General features: G+C 41.7%; 1 protein-coding gene across 18 annotated transcripts in view; it reads left to right on the forward strand.

Annotated features, from left to right (window-relative positions):
* Positions 1-18,438, forward strand: part of CEP89 (centrosomal protein 89) — a 73,937-nt gene that overhangs the window by 41,587 nt on the left and 13,912 nt on the right. For 10 of the 18 annotated variants that reach the window (XR_014059548.1, XR_014059549.1, XM_081510419.1 and 7 more), the window contains exons 10-14: positions 474-524; positions 697-780; positions 2,903-3,006; positions 5,015-5,130; positions 6,991-7,171. Coding sequence is in view for 14 of the 18 variants with exons in the window: in XM_081510419.1 (XP_081366545.1) it covers positions 474-524; positions 697-780; positions 2,903-3,006; positions 5,015-5,130; positions 6,991-7,171 (536 nt within the window). In the remaining 4 variants the exon portion in view is untranslated. Of the gene's footprint in view, positions 1-473; positions 525-696; positions 781-2,902; positions 3,011-5,014; positions 5,131-6,990; positions 7,172-18,438 lie in introns of all 18 variants that reach the window. The other 8 variants (XR_014059550.1, XR_014059552.1, XM_081510421.1 and 5 more) reach the window with 1 other exon arrangement.

Consider the following 18,438-nt stretch of genomic DNA (forward strand, 5'->3'; position numbering starts at 1 on the left):
TAAAAACGACGATTGAGCTATAATGTCCATAATGACTTCGTGAACTTGCAGTGTTTGCTGAATGAATCATGAGATGATAAACACATTAGAAAGTTTTTGTTGAATAAGGAGTTATTCCATCAGGGCCATTGCTTCCAGCCTTGATGGAATTATTCATACCAGGTTTGCCTTCTTACTGTAAACAACTAGAAAACCAAACAGGATACATAATACAGCTATTTACAGACATCAGACAGCAGGCTGCACTGTGATCATGGGGAGAATGAAGATAATCAATGAGACTTATGATCACCTTGCTTTGTTTTTTATTACTTGTTTATTTGGCTGTGTCGGGTGCTCATTGCGGCATGTAGGATCTTTCGTTACGACATGGACTTCAGTTGTGGCACGGACTCAGCAGTTGTATGGCACGGGCTCCAGAGTGCATGGGCTTCAGTAATTTAATTTGTCTTCACTCTGTGTTTTATTCTTAGAGTTTAAATATTGAAGGCCTCCCATCAGAGGGCCCTACACCACCCTGGTTGGTAAGTGAAAGATATTTAATTTCAGGCCCATATTTTCTGGGCTGTGTTTGAATAGCTGTTACAAATCATCATTCTGAATTAAACCGAACCGATTTTCTTTCCTTTTTAAAGATGTGCCGTTTGTGTTTAGTTGTAAGAAAGGTATTAACCTTCTTTATTCGATTACGTTCAGGTGGATATAAAATACCTGTCCCCCTTGTTGCTGGCCTACGAAGACAGGATGAAAGAGAAGGACGAGCTCATTGCCAGCCTTCAGGTAGGTTGGCAAACATCTCAGAAGGACAAGGTTTGTAAAAGAGAAGACCAATTCAAACCTGGAGGCAACATTTTGAAGATAGGTATACCCACCTCCTGGCAGGTACTCAAGTGTTTGTTACAGGAAGGAAAGGAAGAAGGAGGGAGTGGAGCCGAGTGGGGGTGGGGAGAAGGAAGAGGGGAGGCAGGAGGAGGGTCTGCAGGGATGGCCTCCCAGACAGGCAGCCCAGCATGGACCGGGAACCTGGGGTGCAGAGAAGGCAGCCATGGGAGGTGCTCCTTCCCTGGTCCTGTGCAGCTGCGAACAGCACTGGTAAAAGGAACGTTTGGACAGACAAGGAAGGTAGGAGACCAGGGATCTTTCAGGGAAACTTAATGTTCCTTAATTTCATGAAGAGCCGACCCCAGGAAGTCCAATTACTGAGCTGCTGATAGCAGTGGGGAAGTGAGGTTTTTATCCATTTCTGCCTTGGTCACTCTCTTTCATGGGAATGGCTCCTGGAGCAGAGCTCATTCTAACTGTACAGGAAACCAAGGCTGTGCTGGTGTTGTGGATGCGTCCCATGCCTTGCCGTGCCACGTTACCTCTGTGTTCCCTACTTAAGTGGCCAAAGGTACCTCTGGAATTGAAGGGATCCAGGGAGGAAAGAGTTGGTTTTTCTGGGCTCTTTGGCTGAAAGGGTCTGTTAAGAGTCACCTAGCCCCGGGACTTCCCTTCTGGTCCGCACTTCCTCTGTAGGAGGCATGGTTTACATTCCTGGTCTCATGGGAAGATCCCACATGCTGCAAAGCTTGGCCAAAAAAGTAAATAAAGTAAAAAACTTTAAAAAGCGTTTTAAAGTTTTAAAACGCTTTTTAAAAAAACTTTAAAAACTTTTTTAAAAACCTTAAAAAAAAAAAAACCGTCACCCAGCCTGTTTTTGTTCTGCTGTCCCATATACATGGCCCGTGTAATGTGGTTTTGAACCTTCCCTCCTAGATTTTCTATTGGAGACTTAATTTTTTAAAAGGGTGAATTAATCTTATGCTAATTGATTAAATATCAATGCACATAATAAAAGTACTTATTTGGTGCTCCTTCTAAAACATGGTTCGGGGGACATTTTCTGCAAACATCTACTTAGTAACTTTTAGGCTTTGGGGGTCCTCAGAGTTTCTGTTTGCAGCCGCTCAGCTCTGCTGCTGTAGCATGAAAGTAGCCACAGACCAGGTGTGAACAAACGGGCAGGACTGTGTTCCAGGAAAACTTCATTGACAGAATAGGCCCCTGGCCTGCCGGCTGTAGTTTGCCCCATCCGTGTTCTGACAAAGGGTCAGTGGACTGGCAGTGAGTGCGGAGTGCATCTGGGCAGAAAGGCGAGAGAAAGAAAAATTGCTTAGCATTATTGCTTTTTATAAGCATAAATGTCTGCTCGCTGAGAGAATACTTAAAAGCATCTCAGGATAAGTATCGACACCTAAGATTCTCTCCAGAAGACAGCCCAAGAGACCGAAGCTGGCCAAGGCCAGCCAAGAAAAGCCTCGATGGAGGCCACCCAGGATGAGTGCCACAGACAGACCGTGGAGTCGCGCACAGACTGAGCAGCAGTCCTGAGGTGGCATCCAGAGAGCAATGAAGCTGGACTGACTGGTGGCTTAAGGAAGGGAGGCTTTCTCGTCATTGTCAAGGAACAAAATTAGGTGACTCCTACCCTCCATGCTAATTAAGGCCTTCCGCCCAAAATGGACTTTAGGTACGATGAACAGTTCTTATTTTTACCTAAAAAGCTCCAATTTATCCTGCAGTCTTTAAACAAAGAAAAAATTATAATATTTATAGACATCTATTGCCTTTTTATCCCCCTTTTTTATCTTTCCAAATATTTGGCAGTACAAGAAAAGTTTATCAAAATTAAGAATTGAGTATTTAAAACCTGAGGTGCTTTGCTCTGTGTCCTCAGCACGGTAGCTTTCTCTTGTGTTTTCTCGCTAGACTGAGTAGGTGCTGGTACGGAGTTTAAGGCTGCTGGTACCCTGAGACTTTGCTTATAAGTAATATTAACATGTGATTTTAGCTAGAGCAATAGCATTAGAACTAAGAAGTACCTATGTGTGTGTTACAGTTTGTTTAAATTTTGTTTCAGGAGGAAATGAGAACGTTTAGAATTCGAGTCCAAGAAGTGGTGAAAGAAAATGAGAAACTGCATCAAGAGCTGAATAAGAGTAGTCCTGTCACCAGTGAAGAATGGCACGTGGTGTTGTTTCTGGTATTTTGCTAATTAAAAGAAGAAACAGTGATAGGAGTAAAGTTTATTAAATTGTCAAATATATATGTAAATTTTAACTTACATATTTTAACTAAAACATTTAATTTCTCTGAAATTAATGAGGTACAGCTGAAAACCTAGTAAATTATTCTAAACTTTTATCTTAAAGATTGCTTTCAAAATTCTAAGTAGGTTGTTAAACCGCAAAATGTTGGCTGTCCACACTTTTATCCTCTGAGGTGTTTTTAAATTGTTTTTAATTCAGCTGCACCAGTTGTTAGTTGGAGGACATGGGATCTTCAGTCTTCATTGAGCCATGTGAGGTCTTTAGTTGTGGCCTGCAAACCGTAGTTATGGCATGCGGGATCTAGTTCCCTAACCAGGGATTGAACCCGTACCCCCTGCTTTGGGAGTGCAGAGTCTTAGCCATTGGACCCTGAGGTTGTATTTTTCTAGGGTACTTTTCCTGTCCCCAGACTGCTGAGTCAAGTCCTGTCTTAGACCTCTCTGATGGCTTGCAGGGCTTTAGGACAGACAGGCTAGGATGGGGCCTTGCACTCCCAGATCCCACCTGCCCTGCGCCTTCCATTCCTTGACAGCTGCTGTCCTATTGCTGATGTTCTCCCCTTCCCCCACCAGAACGCCCCCTTCTACGCCCCTGCTCACCCCTCAGGGCCCTGCTCAAATGGTGCTGATAGGTAGCTCTCCCTGAAGGCACTCTCCCTAAATGCACACTCTGTCCTGGCACCTGCCACACTGTGCCTCCCTGTGTGTCTCCTTCTTCTCCTTTGTGAGCATCTCAGGGCAGGGCCAGGTCCTGTTCGTCTAGCACAGCAACAAATGCCTCGTCAGCACATCTGAGAAAGTAAATGTCTTCAAACGTCTAAAGGCAATACCCAAGCAGGACCTAGCAAGCAGAAACTATTCAGATAGATCTTTTTTGCCTTGGGTAGGTATGTTATATTTAGCATTTTTTTTTTTTTTATGTCTTAACATCCCTGAAAAAAATATTTTCTATATGTGATAACTAGAAATTTGGAATCGAGTCAACAGCATTCTTACCTTTAGGTGGGTTCTCCCTGTTTTTATGGTCACTGCTGTGTCAGCTGGGACTGGTTGGACAGCCACTGATCCTGCCTCGTGTCTTGGGACTTCCGCTGGTGAACTTGGATTTCTTCTGTCAGGGTTTTCAGGCTCGAACCCTCCTTGAATAGTGCCCTGGAAAGCAGGTCTGTTGGGCTGCTTCCAGGAGTCTCACAAGAACCCAGACCCTCAGATTCTTTCTCCAGCCTTCTATATGGCTTCAAGTCAGACCTGTTTCCTTCTTAAAATATAAATAAATAAAAAAAGGCAGGCCCCACTTTGAAATCCTCATGCCCACCATGTTCCGCAGTCCTGTTCATAAGAGTCTGAAATTTGCATCCTGCTCTAGGGTGGTGGCCTGGGCCACAGGGTGCGGGTGAGTGGGTGCCGTTAGGTCTGAGCAGGGCCTAGTGGAGCCCCCGGCCAGCCCCCACCTCATACTCGGAATTCGCTATCTTCCTGCGAGAGTTTGGGGAGGGCTCCCAGGACTTCGGAGCACTCTGTAGGCAGAGCTCCTGCCACCCCCAAGCCCCCTCCCACTCATGCCCTCATCTGCCCTCCTTGGCCGCTGCTGCCTGTCCCCTGCACTCCGCTTACTGCAACTAGAGAAAAGCCTGCGCAGCAATGAAGACCCAGCACAACCGAAGATAAACAAATAAATACAATTGTTTAAAAAAAAAAGACAAAACAAGTTGCCAAAGCAGTTTAATATCAAGCTTCTGTCTGTCTTTTCCCCCAGTTTGATGGAAATTAAAGACTTGCTGTGTTAATAACATGTTTAGTATTATAATATATCCAGATATTCATTGCCTACAGCACAGCAGTTGCTTTCTTTTAGACTCAGGAGTGTCTCCATAAGCATTCTGCACCTGAATGGCAGTGTTTAATTTTGTAAATCAATTGTAGGCGGCAGCTTCAGACTCAAGCAAAACTGGTTTTAGAAGAAAACAAGTTGTTGATAGAGCAGTTGGAGATTCAGCAAAGAAAAGCCAGGGACACCCACCAGGAGCGTCTCCAAGAAGGTGAGCAGTCTTTACCGTAAGCGATGGTGATGCTGTGACATTGTCATTGTGTCATTTTACAAGGGCATTCCCCCCTCCCCCACTTGAAAATGGTGGGAAGTCATGTTTTTTAGAATATGTTCTTTTTCACTGCAATGAAGCTGTTTATGTTACAACATATCCAGTCATCACCCATGATGCAGTGACCGCTTTCTCTTAGACTCCAGTGTCTGTAATTATTCTGTCTTTTGTAAATCAGTTATAGATGACAACTTTAGAGTCAGCAGAACTGGGTTTGGGGGGAACAGTGTGCAACATAAGCAGGAAAAATCGTGTGAGATGGATATTTGAAAGAACCTAAGGATGTATTCCCCAGGATTTGTTGAATGAGTAAATAAGTAGGAACCGTTGTCTCTCTAAACAGTTTCTCTGTGCTCTCAGCCTTCCTGCAGTGTCACGGGCGCTGCTGTAGGTTAAATCTCCATCAGATCCCTTCCTCCTCTCCCTGTGTGCCCCACCCTGTCCCAGGAGCACAGCATATGACAGTTGAGTTCAAAGTGGCCAGACTGAATCATTTCTCCCACTTGGATTAAAATCAGAACTGCTGAACACAGAAGATACTGGCATTTTTTTCCCTTTGGCTTTACCAAATTTTCTTTTCTGGTGAAGAGCAGTGTAGGACAGGAGGCCAGGATAGAAGCTGTCTCGTGTGAGCCAGCGTACATCCTTCCTGTCTCTCCTTCTGCACCTGTTATTCACCAACTTCCCTTCCCACACCACGGACTAGGTGGCTCCCAGCCCCTGCTGTGGCCGAAGCTGCTTGTGTCTGCGTCCAGGTCAGGTCTGCAATCAGAGCACCGCTCAGTCCAGCAGGAATTTACTCCACAGGACCTCCCCGTGGACTGAGCCGGTACAGAACTAGTCACTTGGCACTGTTTGGGGAGATAGGCAGAGAACGTTCTTGACCCTCCTGTCTTTGTTTTCAAGGCTAGAGATGACAAGGAGATTAATTTCATATTTACTAAGCTTAATCTTCTCAAACACAGCAGTTGTAAACAGAGAGGACGATTCTTCTGGTCCTGTGGGGCAGGGCCAGCCTTTTGGCCTGTGTGATTCAGTCAGCTGCCCGTGTTATTTTCCCATTTTCCAGAAGCAGCTCTTCATTTTGATCAACTAAATGTTTTTACAGAGTAGAAGGATTTAGAGTTCTACTGTTTGGGGTTTTTTTTTGCCATGGCATGTGCAATCTTAGCTCCCTGACCAGTGGGATTTGAATCCACATCCCCTGCATTGGAAGGTGGATTCTTAACCACTGGACCACCAGGGAAGTCCCTAGAGTTCTACTTCTCTTAAGTACTAGCTTCAGATGCCCAGGACACATCTTAATATTACATGCTTCCATGTCACTTAGGATGAAAATATTTATGATTTACTTTAAATATAGGACAGTAAACATAAAAAAAACAATTAATGAGGAAAGGGAAGAAAAGCAAATCTGTCTTTAGTTGGGTCATACTAAAAATGTCCTCAAAAATCTTGCAGTTTTAGGGTCAACATCATGATGTATGTTTGCACATCTGTGTGTGACTTAAGGCTTCAGTCTTTGAAAAGTAAGGGCCTTGAAGCCTGGAATCATGTCTTGTTAAGTATTCTGTGTTTAACAATAATATCAATATGTTGATCTCCAGTAAGAAAGTGTATGTTTAATGACTACCTAATATAGGGACAGTAATTTCTATGAACAAAGATATTAATTTCTAAGTCTCCAATAGATTTTTTTAAAGAGCAGTTTTTGTAAGCTCTTGCTAATATTAGTAATCAGTCATCATTCTTTGTTAAGTCTTTTGTACCAAGTCTTTATCCATCTCTTTTGTGTTTTAGTTTCTAAACTGACTAAACAGCTAATGCTTCTAGAGACTAAAACACAGAGCCAAGAAAAGGAGCTAACTGAAAGTAAGGAGCAGTTAGCAATTTTACGTGCAGAGTGCCAAGAACTAAAAATACAGTTGGACAGCAAAGTTGCAATGGAAGTTCACACTTCAATTGTGAATGAATTTAAAAGGTAAGGATTTAATGTCTTTTGAAGTATTAATGCATCACTGTGCATGTATTATAGGCAGGTAGAGAGATGGTACTCCATCTTTTTCTGTGTCATTTAGCTGTACCAGCCGTGGTGTCCAAGACTGAGAATGGTAAATGTTTTATTAAAGTGGAACCTGGCCATCCTTGGGGACTGCAGTCTGCACTTTATGTGTATATGTGTGTGTGTGTGTATTTTTTTTTCTTTCCCCCTACAGTTCCAGCCTCTCTCTTTTTTGTTGTTTTTGTTTAAGATTTATTTATTTTTGGCTGCTCTGGGTCTTTGTTGCTGCCAGGCTTTCTCGAGTTGCAATGACTGGGGGCCACTCTTCATTGCGGTGCACAGGCTTCTCATGGTGGTGGTTTCTCATATGGAGCACAGGCTCTGGAGTGCTCAAGCTCAGTAGTTGCAGCTCACGGGTTTAGTTGCTCCATGGCATGTGGTATCTTCCCAGACCAGCGATCAAACCTGTGTCCCCTGCATTGGCAGACAGATTCTTAACCACTAGACCACCAGGGAAAGCCCTCTCTTCATTTTAGAACCAAAGATAATTTAAAGTAATATGACTAGAGATCTGGACATCCACTAATAAGGAATTGCTGAAATGAAAGGATAGAACCATAAAATGAAATACGGTGCAGCCATTAAACATGTCACAAAAGAATGTTTTTGACATTGAAAAATAGCCACAATATATTTGTAAGTGAAGAGATTAGGTTACAAAGCAGTACGTGCAGAATGATTACAATTTTATTTAAAAAGAAAAAAGATGTGTGTCGTGTGTGTGTGTGATTATGCTAACCAACCATCCCAGTTTGTCTTGGACTGAGGAGTTTTTCCAGGATGTGAGGATCTTCATGTTAACAGAGATGAATAGGATGAGTTGATCACTTCCATATGTATATGTCTGTCTGTGTCTGTCTGTGTATAATTACATATATGTGTGTAAAATTACTTATATACCATAAATACATAGAAAATGAAAGGATGGAAAAATAACAATAACGGTTATCTTTGGCAGGTGAAATTACAGGTGTATCAGCAGTCAGTGCTCTCCAAAGAAACAACCCGTAGAATATATATAAGATGTGTGTGTGTGTGTGTGTGTGTGTATATTTGGAGAGAGAAAGAGAAACTTATTTTAAGGAATTGGCTCATACAATTGTAGGGGCTAGCAAATCCAGACTCCATAGTACAGGCCAGCTGGCTGGAAACTCAGTCTAGGAACTAAAACTGTGTCTTGAGGCAGAATTCTTTCTTCTTTGGGAAGCCTCAGTTTTTACTCATAAGATCTTCAACTAATGGTATTAGGTAATCTCCCTTATTTAAAGTCAACTGATTGAGGTGTTAGTCACATCTACAAAATACCTTCACAATAACATCTAGTTAGTATTTGACTGAATAGCTGGGCACCATAGACTAGCCAAATTGACACGTAAAACTAACCATCATAATGAGTAAAGTAAATTTGTGTGTGTGTGTTTTCTATTTTCCAAGTGTTCTATTACTAATGCGTAGGACTTTCCAGTCAGGAAAGCTGGTTGTCAGGCCTTTACGCTACAGGAGGGAAAGCTTTTTGCTGAGAGGCCTTGGGCTCCGAGTTGACAGGTGGGGCAGGGGACAGAGGAGGGTGGAGGTGGGGAGGGGTTAGCCTGTTGACACTATTGGGAGGGTTGGTGTTTGACTGGAGAGGGAATCTGATGTAGGAAGAGGGGCATGGACTCATCAGAGCCAGAAGATGTGGATTCACTGAAGCCTCTGAGGCTTCAGGGCCTATGTCCTCTGGCTGCCTCAGTTAGGGGTACCCTTTCCAGGCTGCTGTCATAGCAGAGAGAGATCACAGATGAAAGAGGAATTATTAATTAGCAGCAGAGCAGCTGTCGAACTAGCTCCTACGGTGAGGCTGAGGCTGAGGAGAAGTTGGGAGAGGTTACACCTAAGGCAAAGGTGAGATCATGAAGAAAGGATTTTTATTTTTGTAGAAAAGGGTTAAGTTGAACCTGTGCCTGTTGAGCTTCTAGGTCAGGCGCCTGTGTGTTGTTCGCCGGTCCTGCTGAAGGCAGTGCGGTTCACAAACCTGAAGTGACTTGCCCACATGGTCTTGCTTGTTCTACCTATTGGCAGCCGTGCCTGGAAGGAACCGTGATATAGGGAAAGGCAGAAGCTTATTTTCCTAGTGAACTATCCTGTTAGAGTTGGACAGCTGGTTATACCCTGAAGCTTAGATTACCCTGTGCTTTTATTGTTGCTTAGAAAGCTTGAGCCTACTCAGCCTGGGTGATGAGAAATCAGATGTCAACCCACCTGGCTAAAGAAATTTAGCAAACTCTTTTGGGGAGAGCTGACTAGTGGTGTCTGTAAAAGGCAAGCCTTTTAAAGGGCAAATGGGCCCTGTATCCTAAGGTGAAGCTGACTATTCACATAACCCACCTACAGAGACAGAGTCCTGGCCCGCAGTCAGTGAGTGATATGCCTGCTCAGGGAGGCACCAGAAGGACAGTCTCCTTATATAATACATACCAAATACTCACTTTTTCATCCTAAAATAAGAACAGACTACTAGGTGTGTTGAAGCATTGAGTATAAGGGGAAAAAATTACAGTGGAGAGAGACCTAGATAAGCAGAGACTCACAGCAAAGGGAACTGAGATAATACAGAGAACTAAGGAGAGTTTTTGGCTGCATTGTGCAGCTTATGGGATCTCAGTTCCCACACCAGGGATTGAACCTGGGCCATGGCAGTGAAAGCCCAGACTCCTAACCACTAGGCCACCAAGGAACTCCCAAGGAGAGTTTAAAAGAATAGAATGCCATGGCAAAAAAGTGTAATCATTAAGAAAAATTTTAAATGATTACCAGAATTTTTAAAAAAATCAGTAGAAGGACTGAAAGATAAATTTGTGGATTCACCCAGAACATCAGGAAATAAACAGTTCGGAATGGAGAGAAAAAGTAATAGACGGAAGACCTACGCAAGAGGCCCAGCCTCAGATCATCAGGAATCTCAAAGAGATTAAGGAAAATGGAAAGGGAGATATTAATAGTTGAAAGGCATCTCCAGATCTCTGAAGCCCTTGATTGAAAGGACCCACAGAACCCAGTGTGTGAGTGAAAAAGACTCACGACGAGACACATCCATCATCCACAAGTGAATAGTAAGCCAGGACCCCAAGGGCTACACCCCCAGGTCAGGTAAACCAGAAGTAATCAGCCGTCAGTCCTCTCTGAAGGGAGGCCCCTTCTAAAAATGTTTCAAGGAAGGTATCCAGCACATAGAGAAAGCCAGACAGACAGTGACTGGGAACCAGGAGAAACAATAGCAAATAACGGTAAGAAGTCCAGGTATCAGAATTATCAAAGACTCTAAAGCAGCTATTGTGCTTTAAGAAAGAAAAGACGAGCTCCAAATTGTCTTCAGAGAACTGTAAAACCTGACGATAGTGGGATTGAAAAGGAAGGAATAGAATTTTTAGAACTGAAAAATACAATAACTTAAATTGCAAACTCAGTGGATGGGCATACCTACAGATTAGACACAGCTGAAGTCAAGTAGGGAACTGAAATATGTTCAAGTGAAAAATAGCTCAGGGTGGGACTTCCCTGGTGGTCCAGTGGCTAAGACCTCATGCCCCCAATGCAGGGGCCCTGGGTTCGATCCTTAGTCAGGGAACTAGATCCCACATGCCACAACAAAGAGTTTGCATGCCACAACTAAAGATCTCACATGCCACAGCCAAGACCTGGCACAGCCAAATTAATAAAAAATTAATTTAAATTGGTTTAAATCATCCAGAAAATTTTTTGAAAAGCTCAGGAGGACATAAGAGTGTTCAGAGGTTGAGACACCACTAGATTGGAGACAGGAGGCAGTATGGGGGGATATATTTTATCAGAAGTAGTAGTTGGAGATAGGATATCTGAGAATCTTCCCCAATTGATGACAATACCTGGGTCATGCCAGGATGATTCCCTCAGAGGACTTCAGCGGCAGCAGGTGTTAACAGGGATGTTGTGGTCCCTTCAGGGTTAACTTCAGGGTGTTAACTTCAGAGTGCTGGATATAAGCAAACTCTGTGGAACCTAGAATTTTCTTACTAGAGAAAAGCTCTTTTGGAAATGAAGTCAAATAAGGATATTTTTCCAACCCAAAGTGAGTGTCAGCCATGCAGCAGACCTGCATTAAAGGCAGTTCTAAAATAGAAGGCATAAATCAGGAGGAAAATAACTCAAGGTGGGGCGTCTGAGAAGCAGGATAGAACTAAGAGTAAAAGATACTGGTAAATTTGTGGATAAATGTAAATGAACATTGATTCTATATACCAATAATGATAATAGCTTTGGGGACTTAATACATAGAATTGAAATGTACAACAAAAACAGCATATAATTAGTGAGGTGGTAAATGGGATTTGTGTTCTAAAGTCTATCATTTAGAAAATGGATAAAGGTGTTGATTTTATTATTTGAAAATATGTGTGATGAAATTTCTGGGAACAGTATGTGTTTAACCTCTCAACTAGTATAGGGAAAGAATGATTTAAAAACTAATCCAAATGATGGCAAAAAAAAATAACAAGTGAGAAAATAGAAAACACGAAGTAAAATATGAGATTGAAAGGCAAATATATCAATCAGAGGAAAGGTGAAGTGGAGAAGTTCATCACTCACAGGTCCTGGAGGAGGTACACAGCACTCCTTGTGGGGTCACGTGGGAGGTCAGGGCAGGTGTAGGCAGAGAGAGATGGCAGGACCTGGGACGCACACCGTTATTAGGGCCCATGGGTGGAGTGCTTTGGGTTTCCTGGGCTAGAGCCAGAAGAACAGAGTTTTGGTAAGCTTCAGTGGGGATGGGGAAGGATCTTACCTAAAGGGTGCACAAAGGGAAGGCCCTGGGAGATGGGGAAGAATGCTTATCACAGGCGTCGCTGGGAGAGTCATGCCATGAACTTACATTGACTTGTGACTCTGCTGGCTGTTATCGAGGGCCTGTGCTCCAGAGTGGGGCTAGTGATACTTCAAAGCCCCTGCAGGCCTCTTAGCCGCACAAAATGGATGCCAAGGCAGCAGCGTCATGGAGTGGTTTACCAGAACCCTCTACAGCACCTCCGTGTTGTCTTTAAGATGCATACCTCAAGCGGAAGGTTGCAGGAAGTTCAAAAGTAAAAGAGCAGAAAAGGCTATGCTACTCAAGTACAAACCAAAAGAAAAGTGGTAAATCACATGAATATCTGACAAGATAAATGCTAAGGTAAAAAAAACTCTACTTCACAAAGAGGATCAATTCATAGGGGTAAAAAGGTTCAATCCATCAAGTAGATGTTTAAATTTGTGTGCACTCAGAAAAAAGTGCATTTACACCAACACATTTGGAAATTTAGATGAAATGGTCACATTCCTTGAAAAAATATAGCTTGTCAAAACCGACTCATAAAGAAAAAGAATACCTGAATATTCCTTTAGTCACTAAAGAAATTGAATCCAAAGATCTTCCCTTGAAGAAAACTACAGACTTATTAGACACCTTCACGAGAGAGCTCTGGAAATATTCAAGGAGGAAATAATTCCAGTCTCACATAAACCCTTCTTCAAGAACAGAAGAGTTAATGGTCTCTAGTTTATTTTCTGAGGTAAATATAACCTTGATACCAAAAACAGTGATGGTTTAAGAACGGAAAATTACATTCATTTTCACTCATGCATCTAGATGTAAAATCTCTAAAGTGAAAGTGAAAGTCACTCAGTCATGTCCTACTCTTTTCGACCCCATACAGTCCATGGAATTCTCCAGGCTAGAATACTGGAGTGGGTAGCCTTTCCCTTCTCCAGGGGATCTTCCCAACCCAGGGCTCCTGCATTGCAGGCAGATTCTTTACCAGCTGAGCCACAAGGGAAGCCCTAAAAAAAAAACAACTCTGAAAACAGTATTAGTAATAGATACGAACTTCCTTAATGGTTCTATTAATAAAACCACAGTAAATATCACTCTTAGTGGTGAAATGTTGTAAGCTTTCCTGTTGAGACTGGAAACAAGACAAAGATGCCCTCTGATACCATTTCTAAACAACACTAGTAACATTGGTTACTAAATGGAAACTAGTGCACATGGCAAGAAAAAGAAAAGTTATAAAGTTTGGGAAGAAGAAAATAATAGAATCATTGTTCATAGATGATATAATTCCATATATAGAAAACAAATTACAAATATATCATTAGAAAAAATAATGCATTTTTGCACTGCAGTAATCAAAACAGCACGGTAGGGACTTCCCTGGTGGTCCATTGGTTACGAATCCTCCGCCAATGCAGGGGACATGGGTTTGATCCCTGGTCTTGGAAGATCTCACGTGCCTTGGGGCAATTAAGACCATGTGCCACAACTACCGAGCCTGCATTCTAGGGGGTCCATGTGCTGCAACTACTGAGCCTATGTGCTGCAACTGCTGAAACCTGTGTGCCCGTATTCTGCAGTAAGAAGCCACTGCAATGAGAAGCCAACTCGCCACAACTAGAGAAAGCCCTCGCACAGCAACGAAGACCTAGCACAGCCAAAAATAAATACAGCATGGTATTGGCAGAGAAAAAGACATGAATCAATGGAAAAGAACAGAGAGCCCAGAAATAAACCCGCACACCTCCAGTCACTTAATCTTCGACAAAGGAGGCAAGAATATACAATAGAGAAAAGATAGCCTCTTCAGCAAGTGGTGGTGATAAGCTGGACAGCCACATGTAAATCAGTGAAGTTAGAACACACCCTCTCACCGTGTACAAAAACAAACTGTACCCCTATGTTGAGGTTTGACAAAAAACAACAAAATTCTGTACAGCAATTATCTTTCAGTTAAAAATAAATTAATTTTTTAAAAAAGAAAAAAAACTCAAAATGGCTTAAGGACTTAAACATAAGATGTGACACCATAAAACCCCTGGAAGAGAACATAGGCAAAACATTCTCCAACATAAATCATACCAGTGTTTTCTTAGATCAGTCTTCCAAAGGCAATGGAAATAAAAACAAAAATAAACAAATGGGACCTAATCAAACTTTCAAGCTTGATTGAAACCGTGCGTGCATGCTCAGTCATGTCCAGCTCTTTGCAACCCCATGGACTGTGGCCTGCCAGGCTCCTCTGTCCATGGGATTCTCCAGGCAAGAATACTGGAGTGGATTGCCGTGCCCGCCTTTAGGGGATCTTCGGACCCAGGAATCGAACCTTCATCTCCTGCATTGCAGGAGGATTTGTTACTGCTTGCTGAACCACCGAGGAAGACCCATAAGCAAAATGAAAAGACAGCCTACAGAGTGGGAGAAAATATTTGCAAATGATGCAATCAACAAAGGTTTAATTTCCAGAATAAACAAATAGCTCATACATCTCAATAGCAATAACAACAACAACAAAAACCAATTGAAAAACAGGCAGAAGACCTAAAGAGACGTTTCTCCAAGAAGACATATAGATAGCCAGTATTCACGAGATGACGTTCAACGTTGCTAATTTTGAGATATGCAAATCGAAACTACAGTGAGGTATCACCTCATGCTGGTCAGAATGGCTATCGTTAAAAATTCTACAAGTAACAAATGATGAGGAGAGTGTGGAGAAAGGGAACCATTCTACATTGTTGGTGGGAATGTAAGTTGCTTCAGCCACTGTGGAAAACATGGAAGTTCCTCAGAAAACTAAAAATAGAATTACTGTATGATCCAGCAATCCCACTCCTGGGCATGTATCCAGACAAAACTATAATTCAAAAAGGTACATGCACCCCTGTGTTCATGGCAGCACTATTCACAATATCCAAGACATTGAAACAACCTAAATGTCCACCAACAGATGAATGGATAAAGATGAGGGAGTACATATATATTAGGTTGGTGCAAACATAACTGTGGTTTCAGACTGTGAATTTTAAATCTTTGTAACTAGGCTCAAACACATCTTTGTTTATCAAAAATAGGAACCATTAAAATCAACACATTTTTGCCAATGAGAAATAAGTTTGTTCTTGTAGCATAAAAATCTGTGCAGAATGCAACAAACTCCTGGAAAGCATTTCCTGCTGGTTGTGGAAGCATTTTCCCTCCAAAAAGTTCTCAAGATGCTTGAAGAAGTAATCGGTTGGCAAGAGAGGTCAGGTGAATATGGCAGATGAGTCAAAACTTTGTAGCCCAATTCGTTCAGCTTTTGAGGTATTGGTTGTGTGATGTGTGGTTAGACATTGTTGTGGGGAAGAATTAGGCCCTTTCTGTTGACCAGTGCTGGCTGCAGGCCTTGCAGTGTTCAGTGCATCTCATCGATTTGCTGAGCATATTTCTCAGATGTAATGGTTTCGCTGGGATTCAGAAAGCTGTAGTGGATCAGACAGGTAGCAGACCACCAGACAGTGGCTGTGACCTTTTTTTGGTGCAAGTTTGGCTTTGGGAAGAGGTTTGGAGCTTCTTCTCAATCCAATCACTGAGCTGGTCATCACTGGTTGCATGTAAAATCCCCTTTTCATCACAATCCAATCGAGAAATAGTTCATTGTTGTTGCGTGGAATAAAAGATGACACTTCAAAACAACCATTTTTTTTATTTTCGGTAAGCTCACAAGACACCCACTTACCAAGTTTTTTCACCTTTCCTATGTGCTTCAAATGCTGAACAACCGCAGTATAGTCAATGTCGAGTTCTTCAGCAACTTCTCATGTAGTTGTAAGAGGATCAGCTTTGATGATGCTTTCAGTTGTTCGTTGTCAACGTCTGATGGCTGGCCACTACACTCCTCGTCTTCAAGGCCATTGTCTCCTTTGCAAAACTTCTTGAACCATGACTGCACTGTACTTTCGTTAGCAGTTCCTAGGCCAAATGCGTTGTTGATGTTGTGAGTTGTCTCTCTTGCTTTACGACCCATTTTGAATGTGAGTAAGAAAATAGCTCGAATTTGCTTTTTTTCTAACGTCACTTCTGTGGTTTAAAATAAATATAAAATAAACAGCAATAAGTCATTAGCAGAAAACATAAAGCAAGAAGTGCACATCAAAATGATGTAGAACATAACCACATTTAAGAATGCATTCTGATATCAAATGGCATAGTTCAGCAATACAAAGCCACAGTTACTTTTGTACCAACCTAATACAGGGGACTACTACTCAGTCATAAAAATTAACAAAATAACTCCATTTGCAGCAACATGGATGCAACTGCACAAGTGAGGTAAGTCAGAGAGAAAGATAAATACCATATGATACCACTTATATGTGGAATCTAAAATATAACACAAATGAAACTATCTTGAAACTGAAACAGAATCACAGACATAGAAAACATACTGGTGGTTGCCAAGGGGGAAGGGAGTGGAAGAGGGATGGATTTTATGTTTGGGGTTAGCAGATGCACACTTGTATTTATAGAATGGATAAACAGGGTTCTACTGCATAGCACAGGGAGCTATATTCAATATCCTGTGATAAAGCATAATGGAAAGAATATGAAAAAGAATGTGTGCGTATATATATATATATATATATGTGTGTGTGTGTGTGTCTGAGTCATTTTGCTGTAGAGCATTAATTAACACATTATAAATCAACTATACTTCAGGTAAAAATAAATAATAATGAACTCTTGCAAAGTTGGTAGAAACAATTTATAAAAAATTAATTATAGGGGACTTCTCTGGTGGTCCAGTAACTAAGACTGCACTCCCAGTGCAGGGGGCCCAGGTTCAATCCTGGTCAGGGAACTAGATCCCACGTGCCTCAACTAAAGATCCTGCATGCCACAACCAAGACTCCTGTGCAGCCAAATAAATAAAAAATATTTTCTAAAAATTTAATCATATTTCTTTGTAGGAATAAATATATAGGAAATAACAATTTGAAGAAGAATCCCTCCCCCCCCCCCCAAAAAAAAGGGAAAGGAGGAAGGGAGGTACTATTAACAAAGCCTCACAAATAGGAATAGAAAGATTCACAGTACTTTTATAGGAAAAATCATTAAACTTTGTTGATAATTTGACTGGGTAAAGAATGCCAAGTTGATGGGTTTTTGCTTTTGGAATTTTTTCCCATCCAGTTTACAGATGTTCTCCATATGAAATGCTATATTTTACTTGTTTCTAAGTTTGTTCCATTAAGCAATGCCCCAGTAAACTTTCTTGTGCAAATTAATCAGTTTCCCTAAATATATAGGTAGAGGTGGCATTGTTTGGCCATAGAGTAAATGCATGTTTTAGGTTTTGACATATTGTTCTCTCAGGTAGCTGTGCACGCCCAACAGCACTTTCCCAGCATTTCGTGCTGTCCTTGGTTGCTTTTCATTATGAACTTTTTGATTGATTTTGTGAACTTACTGATTTTGCTACCAAGTGAGCAACGAAAAAACTTTTAAATAAAATTCTAAAATCAAAACAAAAAACAGCAAAGAACCAGGAGGGAAAGACTGACGGAAGGGGTAGTTAGGAAGTTTGGGATCAACGTGTACACACTGCTGTATTTAGAATGGATAGCAAACAAGGACCTACTTTATAGCACAGGGAACTCGAACTCTGCTCAGTGTTATGCGGCAGCCTGGATAGGACGGGAGTTTGGGGGAGAATCGATACGTGTATATGTATGACTGTGTCCCTTTGCTGTCTCCCTGAATCTATCCCATTGTTAATCTTCTTTATTCTAATGTAAAATAAAAAGTTTATTAAAAAAACAGCAAAGAAAAAGATAAAAGGTGAGTTTAATTCAAACCTCAATTCTGTGGGTTTTGTCCAGGTGTGTCCTTTACTCAACTAGAAAACAGTGGAAAAGTGGAGACTATTTAGAAAATTACTGACTGAGTGTTTAGGGAGCCAACTCAGGCTGGAGTCATTGAAACGGTGTGGCAAGTGAGGCAGACCCCAAACTTATGCAATGTGAGGCTTGTTCACTAGCCAGGCAGCCAGGAAGTAAAGCCCCACGTGGTACCCAGCGAGACCCCATCTCTCAGCATGCCGGGCAGCCTCTGGGTGTGTTGCCACACCTATTCATTCTCAGTTATTTCAGGAAAATTGAGCAAGAGAACCAGTGAAGGAATAACTCTTCTCTCAAGCATCATTTTGCTAGAATTATATACTACTTGTATGCCCTCCTTATTTTTTTGTTTGTTTGTTTTTTCAGAAAAACATAATTATTTTAGTCTGAAATAAAATTTGTTTTAGCCTTAGGATTTGAGGAAGGGGCGATTATAACTATGTTAAAAAAAAAAAGTGCTGTCTTAAATTCTTTCTGAA

Source organism: Giraffa tippelskirchi, chromosome 7, assembly GCF_054371585.1.
Source record: "Giraffa tippelskirchi isolate mGirTip1 chromosome 7, T2T-mGirTip1v1.2.pri, whole genome shotgun sequence".
In the NCBI taxonomy this organism is placed as follows: Eukaryota; Metazoa; Chordata; class Mammalia; order Artiodactyla; family Giraffidae; genus Giraffa; species Giraffa tippelskirchi.